At 50.6% G+C, this 7,738-nt stretch overlaps 1 protein-coding gene across 1 annotated transcript in view; it reads right to left on the bottom strand.

Annotated features, from left to right (window-relative positions):
- Positions 1 to 301: 301 nt before the first annotated feature.
- Positions 302 to 7,738, bottom strand: part of grin2aa (glutamate receptor, ionotropic, N-methyl D-aspartate 2A, a) — a 304,667-nt gene continuing 297,230 nt past the window's right edge. Inside the window, exon 11 of the mRNA XM_071391068.1 lies at positions 302 to 7,630. Coding sequence (XP_071247169.1) covers positions 5,889 to 7,630 — 1,742 coding nt within the window. The 3' untranslated portion in view covers positions 302 to 5,888. The remainder of the gene's footprint in view (positions 7,631 to 7,738) is intronic.

The following is a 7,738-nucleotide window of genomic DNA, read 5'->3' as shown; positions in this document are numbered from 1 at the left end:
TCCCCCCTCTTCCTCCCTCTCGTCCAACCTCTTCCTCCCTCTCGTTCCCCCCTCTTCCTCTCTCTCGTCCCCCCTCTTCCTCCCTCTCGTCCCCCCTCTTCCTCCCTCTCGTCCCCCCTCTTCCTCCCTCTCGTCCCCCCTCTTCCTCCCTCTCGTCCCCCCTCTTCCTCCCTCTCGTTCCCCCTCTTCCTCTCTCTCGTTCCCCCTCTTCCTCCCTCTCATCTCCCTTCTTCCTCTCTCTCATCTCCCCTCTTCCTCCCTCTCGTCCCCCCTCTTCCTCCCTCTCGTTCCCTCCTCTTCCTCTCTCTCGTTCCCCCCTCTTCCTCCCTCTCGTCCCCCCTCTTCCTCTCTCTCGTTCCCTCCTCTTCCTCCCTCTCGTTCCCTCCTCTTCCTCCCTCTCGTTCCCTCCTCTTCCTCTCTCTCCTTGTAACAGTTGGCAGAGAATTGCTCTGGAAGAACTTGGACTAGTAAACATGTGAAGAAGAAGGAGAAGCCACCAGCTGAATGGGTGGTCGCCCTACGAGACGTAGCAGCATCATCTATATCTCTGGGGGGGGGGGGTGGGGGGTGTAGTGGTGTGTTGTTGTGTCGCGTCGCGTCACGTTGAAACACACAAAACCATCCTGAGGTATTTTGATTTGATACAATTAATCAACCCAATCAAAAATCACATGAGTTGCTGAGAGGGTTTGATGTAGTTTGTACAGTGTGTGTGTGTGTGTGTGTGTGTGTGTGTGTGTGTGTGTGTGTGTGTGTGTGTGTGTGTAGATATATATCTGTGTGTCTGCGTTGCGTTAAGCGGTTAAGGTTGAAACAGGAAAACACAAAAAAGTAGTAAAATAAAAAATAAATAAAAATAATAATAAAAAAAGTAGTGGTAAAACAATTCAAGCTTCCCCAAGGTTTATCATGCTGTTACCAGACAGACAGATGACTGATGAAGACAATAGAGTGACATATCCTCCCCACACACACACACACACACACACACACACACACACACACACACACACACACACACACACACACACACACACACACACACACACACACACACACACACACACACACACACACACACACACACACACACACACACACACACACACACACACACACACACACCCCGAGGCTCCTCCAGCAGTCCTCAGTCCCGGGGCGGGGTGGGGAAACAGACGGACAGACGAAGAGCGACTGACCGCCTGACACAAAAGTTCGATTTTACAAAAGCAAGTTGTCGTCGTCCTCTGATAGCGTACAACGTGTTGTCATGGAGATTCGGAAGTACCCTGTTTCCAAGGGAGAAAAAGACAAAACAGAAAAACACGCCAGCTCTGTCCGGCGGCGAGTTGAGAGAGAGAGAGAGCGTTCGGCGGCGTGAGAGAAGGGCGAACGTTCGGCCCACCGTTCTGGTCTGTTCTCTCGCTCTCTGGCGACCCCCCCCTCCCCTCTCTCGTCTTGTTTGAGGGGAGAAGAAGTAGCAGAATCCAAAACTGTTACTAAAACTCAGTTTTTTCAGATGTCAGAGGTTAATCCTCGACGATAGTCAGCGAGACCAACGTCCCCCTTATTGTAGTCAACAAAGCGGCACCCTGAAAATAACACATGCTAAATAATTTACTACTTCCAGCTGAGTGAATATTAACACAGTATGCTTCTTTCTAAAGATGGAAGGAGGGTAAAAAATCTGAAATAAGGGTTATTATTACGTTGCCAGATAAAATGAACATTAAACTTCTAAATTAGTTTTGAAGAGAATATAAAAAAAAAAAAGCAAGGTTGCTATATTTTCTATGTGCAGCCACTAATAAAATACCCAGAATCCCTCACCGGCAGGTTTTCTGTTCACCTGTAAACACAGTTTATAAACTACAACTCCCCAAAAAGTTTATAAACTACAAATCCCACAGCCCATTTCTGACCTAGCGTACTCATACCCTCGGCAGTGCTTCCTAGCGCAACACCCTCTAAAACCAAACCTACACAGTAGCCGAATAGGGCTAGCCAGCGACACACAGCCATCACTAAGCTAGCTCTACCCACCCATCACTAAGCTAGCTAAACCCAGCCATCACTAAGCTAGCTCTACCCAGCCATCACTAAACTAGCTCTACCCAGCAATCACTAAACTAGCTCTACCCAGCCATCACTAAACTAGCTCTACCCAGCCATCACGAAACTAGCTCTACCCAGCCATCACTAAACTATCTCTACCAAGCCATCACTAAACTAGCTCTACCCACCCATCACGAAACTATCTCTACCCAGCCATCACTAAACTAGCTCTACCCAGTCATCACTAATCTAGCTCTACCCAGCCATCACTAAGCTAGCTCTACCCAGCCATCACTAAACTAGCTCTACCCAGCCCTCACTAAGCTAGCTCTACCCAGCCCTCACTAAGCTAGCTCTACTCAGTCCTCACTAAGCTAGCTCTACCCAGTCCTCACTAAGCTAGCTCTACCCAGCCATCACTAAGCTAGCTCTACCCAGCTATCACTAAACTAGCTCTACCCAGCCATCACTAAGCTAGCTCTACCCAGCCATCACTAAGCTAGCTCTACCCAGCCATCACTAAACTAGCTCTACCCAGCCATCACTAAGCTAGCTCTACCCAGCCATCACTAAGCTAGCTCTACCCACCCATCACTAAGCTAGCTCTACCCAGTCCTCACTAAGCTAGCTCTACCCAGTCCTCACTAAACTAGCTCTACTCAGCCCTCACTAAGCTAGCTCTACCCAGCCATCACTAAGCTAGCTCTACCCACCCATCACTAAGCTAGCTCTACCCAGCCATCACTAAGCTATCTCTACCCACCCATCACTAAGCTATCTCTACCCAGCGATCACTAAACTAGCTCTACCCAGTCCTCACTAAGCTAGATCTACCCAGTCCTCACTAAACTAGCTCTACTCAGCCCTCACTAAGCTAGCTCTACCCAGCCATCACTAAGCTATCTCTACCCACCCATCACTAAGCTATCTCTACCCAGCAATCACTAAACTAGCTCTACACAGCCATCACTAAACTAGCTCTACCCACCCATCACTAAGCTATCTCTACCCAGTCCTCACTAAGCTAGATCTACCCAGTCCTCACTAAACTAGCTCTACTCAGCCCTCACTAAGCTAGCTCTACCCAGCCATCACTAAGCTATCTCTACCCAGCCATCACTAAGCTATCTCTACCCAGTCCTCACTAAACTAGCGCCACCCAGCCATCACTAAACTAGCTCTACCCAGTCATCACTAAGCTAGCTATACCCAGCCATCACTAAGCTATCTCTACCCAGCCATCACTTAGCTATCTCTACCCAGCCATCACTAAGCTAGCTCTACTCAGTCCTCACTAATCTAGCTCTACCCAGTCCTCACTAAACTAGCTCTACTCAGCCATCACTAAACTAGCTCTACTCAGCCATCACTAAACTAGCTCTACTCAGCCATCACTAAACTAGCTCTATCCAGTCCTCACTAATCTAGCTCTACCCAGTCCTCACTAAACTAGCTCTACCCAGCCATCACTAAGCTAGCTCTACCCAGCCATCACTAAGCTAGCTCTACCCAGCCATCACTAATCTAGCTCTACCCAGTCCTCACTAAGCTAGCTCTACCCAGCCATCACTAATCTAGCTCTACCCAGTCCTCACTAAGCTAGCTCTACCCAGTCCTCACTAAGTTAGCTCTACCCAGCCATCACTAAGCTAGCTCTACCCAGCCCTCACTAAGCTAGCTCTACCCAGCCCTCTCTAAGCTAGCTCTACCCAGCCATCACTAAGCTAGCTCTACCCAGCCATCACTAAGCTAGCTCTACCCAGCCATCACTAAGCTAGCTCTACCCAGCCATCACTAAGCTAGCTCTACCCAGCCATCACTAAGCTAGCTCTACCCAGCCATCACTAAGCTAGCTCTACCCAGCCATCACTAAGCTAGCTCTACCCAGCCATCACTAAGCTAGCTCTACCCAGCCATCACTCTTCCCTAGACCTGTCAAACCAGGACCGACTTCTGCCTGCTCTCTGTTGTAAGCTCTCTCTACCTTGTCTCTCCTCTTCCCTCTCTCTATCGTCTCTCCTCTTCCCTCTCTCTCTCTCTCTCCTCTTCCCTCTCTCTCTCTCTCTCTCTCTCTCTCTCTCTCTCTCTCTCCTCTTCTCTCTCTCTCTCTCTCTCTCTCTTCTCTCCTCTTCCCTCTCTCTCTCTCTCTCTCTCTCTCTTCTCTACTCTTGTCTCTCTCTAGTCTCTCCTCTTTTCTCTCTCTCTTGTCTCTCATCTCTCTCTCTTGTCTCTCCTCTATCTCTCTTGTCTCTCCATCTCTTGTCTCTCCTCTTCTCTCTCTCTCCTCTTCTCTCTCTCTCTTCTTCCTCTCTCCCTGCCAGATATGCTGTTGGCCATATTTGTCATGATAAGAGGCGTAGTGGCCACATCAAACACCAACCATCTGTCAGGCTGTCTGTCTCCCCCTGTCCTCCCCCTCCTCTCCTATCATCTCTCTGCCAGGCTGTCTGTCTCCCTCTCCTCTCCTCTCTCTGTTAGGCTGTCTGTCTCCCCCAGGCCACTGTCTCCCCCTCTTCTTCTCTCCCCCTGGGTTGGGCTACACTCCCTGTCTGTCTGTCTGTCTGTCTGTCTGTCTGTCTGTCTGTCTGTCTGTCTGTCTGTCTGTCTGTCTGTCTGTCTGTCTGTCTGTCTGTCTGTCTGTCCTTCCGTTTACCAAGTCACAGAGCTGTAGACTAGCTAGACAGACTAACAGGGGGAACAGAGGGGAGGAGGTGGGAGGGCGTGAGAGGAGGGGGGAGGAGAAGCCAACTCCAGATCCACACTCCAAGCCCCCCTCCTCCCTTCCAACTGTCCACATCCTCTCCATCTCCTGATTCCTCCTCCTCTCTCTCTCCTGATTCCTCCTCCTCTCTATCTCTCTCTCCCTGATTCCTCCTCCTCTCTATCTCTCTCCTGATTCCTCCTCCTCTCTATCTCTCTCCTGATTCCTCCTCCTCTCCATCTCTCTCTTCCTGATTCCTCCTCCTCTCTATCTATCTCATGATTCCTCCTCCTCTATCTCTCTCCTGATTCCTCCTCCTCTATCTCTCTCCTGATTCCTCCTCCTCTATCTCTCTCCTGATTCCTTATCCTCTCTATCTCTCTCCTGATTCATTATCCTCTCTATCTCTCTCCTGATTCATTATCTCCTCTCTATCTCTCTCCTGATTCCTCCTCCTCGCTATCTCTCTCTCTCCTGATTCCTCCTCCTCTCTATCTCTCTCTCCTGATTCCTCCTCCTCTCTATCTCCTGATTCCTCCTCCTCTCTCTCTCCTGATTCCTCCTCTCTATCTCTCTCTCTCCTGATTCCTCCTCCTCTCTATCTCTCTCTCTCCTGATTCCTCCTCCTCTCTATCTCTCTCTCTCCTGATTCCTCCTCCTCTCTATCTCTCGCTCTCCTGATTCCTCTCCTACTGTCTGTCTGTCTGTCTGTCTGTCTGTCTGTCTGTCTGTCTGTCTGTCTGTCTGTCTGTCTGTCTGTCTGTCTGTCTGTCTGTCTGTCTGTCTGTCTGTCTGTCTGTCTGTCTGTCTGTCTGTCTGTCTGTCTGTCTGTCTGTCTGTCTGTCCATGAATCTACAACATCCCCTGGAAGGAACAGAGAGATTAGTAGAGAGAGAGAGATCTACAACTCTCCTGGACGGAACAGATATTAGTAGAGAGAGAGAGAGCTTCAACTCCCCTGGTACGTATATCTGGCTTAACATGTACTAGTAGTAGTAGTTCTAGTAGTAGAAGAAGAATAAGTGTGTCTATGGCATCCTAAGTGAATAGTAGATAGTTTGAAACTATAATACAACAAAGCAGAGAGACTTCATAATAACCCTACTACTAAATAATTATAATCCTAGTGAAATTAAACATCTGACTCCAGACTGGGTATCTTCTTATAAACCCGTCTGTTACTGAACTGGGCGGAGTTTAGTACCCCCCGCGGGGCGGCTGAGTATACACTCGTCTTATTGGCTACGTAAGGCATCACATGCTCTGTAATGTACATGTCATTGGCTGGTATCCGTCCTCCGTCCCGGGAGCAGTAGGAAGCGGTGGATTTGACGGAGGATCTCAGATTGTTTTCGTTGCGTTGCGATGAAGACATTTTGAGCCCACCTCCTCCTCCTCCTCCTCCCAGCTGTCTGTAAATGTCGGAGGAGCTGCGTCCGTGGACGAGGCGCGTGTCGTCCCTCAACGAAGACGCCATGAAGGGGTTGTCAGAGCCGTGGTCGGGGTACAGCGACTTGCTCCGTTTGTTCTCCTCCAGGTTGAACAGCATGGATCTGGAGCCGAACAGCTTGTCAGCCTGACGCACGCTGAACAGGTTGGCGTAGGGAGAATCGTCCAGGAAGCAACGGTCTTTCTCCTTGAGGCTGACGGAGCGAGCGGGACGCCCCACGTCTACTTCTTTAGGCTTCTCCAGCATGATGTTGTCAAACGAGTGCTGGCGGGACATACGCAGACGGTTTCTCTTCTGGACGTGAGGACCGTCCGTCTGAGGCCAGTAGTGGCCGAACATCTCGTCCTGGTGTTGCATGCCCTGATTGGTCAGCAGGGCATCCTGGAGCAACTGGTCTTCGCTGATGTCGTAGAGGTTAGCCGTGTGGAGGCACGCTTCGCAGCGGTTGTAGGGCGAGCGGGCGGCGGCGGCAGCTGCGGCGGCGGCGGCAGAAGCAGTGTTCGTAGGCGTGTAGTGACCCGGGGTGTAGCTGCTACTGGCAGGGAACTTGGACAGACAGGAGCGGCAGTGGGTCTGTTTGGAACGGTCGTTGGTCTCGTGGGGCGACAGGGACAAGCTCTTCTCCTTCATGCCGTAGTGTTTGGAATAGGTTGAGTCCGGGAGCAGGTCAACGACGTCGGTGTGGTGCATCGGGGACGAGTTGAGGTGGATGATCGGTTGATCCTGACACTTCCTGTAGTTGTCGTTGTGGTCGGAGTAGATCTCCGGGTAGTCCAGGTCGTCGGCGGCCAGGCCTCGACTCTCGCGGTAGTGTAAAGGATCAGAGTTGAGATTGAGTTCTGAATCGATGGTGTAGATCGGTCCTTGTCCCTGTCCTCCTACCCCTCCACCCCCTCCGCTGCCCTGCTTAGTCTTTAAGTAGGACAGCTCTACTTCGCTACAGTCCCTCGGGTATTTCTGCGGCAACTGTCTTTTTTTTAATCCGTCCTTGTTCTTCAGGTGCTTGTTGTTTTCTGGGTCCTGGTATGAACCTCCTCCTCCTCCTCCTCCTCGACTGGAACAGTCAGAGATGTCTGAGTGAGCTGCTTCTTCCGGAAGGTATCGTTGTGTCTTCATGGATATTCGAGGGTCGGGGGTCAACATGTCGGTGCCCGGGACACCCGGACCCTGCCGCATTGTGTCCACAGACTTCTTCCACATGCCTCTGGGTTTGGCGTTGGTCTGGGCGGCGTCCGCGCTCACCGCCACTTCCACGGAGTTTGGGTTTGACTCGTTGAGGGTCAGAGGGTGCTGTCCGCCTTGGAAGATATAGTTATTCAGGTGGTCTTTGTGGCGGTTGGCCAGGTACGCCTGGAGGTCGCCCGTATCGCCGTAGATCACCTCTTTGGGGGCGTAGCTTCGATTGTCGGCGTAGATGAAGTTACCTTAAAATAGGAAGAAGAACCTCAATGATCTGTAGGGCCGTCATTGTCAATAAAAAATAACTGACTTGCCTAGTTAAATAAAGGTTAAATAAATGAAATATATATTGT

This window comes from Salvelinus alpinus, chromosome 1 (genome assembly GCF_045679555.1).
Source record: "Salvelinus alpinus chromosome 1, SLU_Salpinus.1, whole genome shotgun sequence".
NCBI classification, from domain to species: domain Eukaryota; kingdom Metazoa; phylum Chordata; class Actinopteri; order Salmoniformes; family Salmonidae; genus Salvelinus; species Salvelinus alpinus.
The sequence above is the reverse complement of the archived record's forward strand: the minus strand, read 5'-3'. Positions and strand labels throughout refer to the sequence as shown.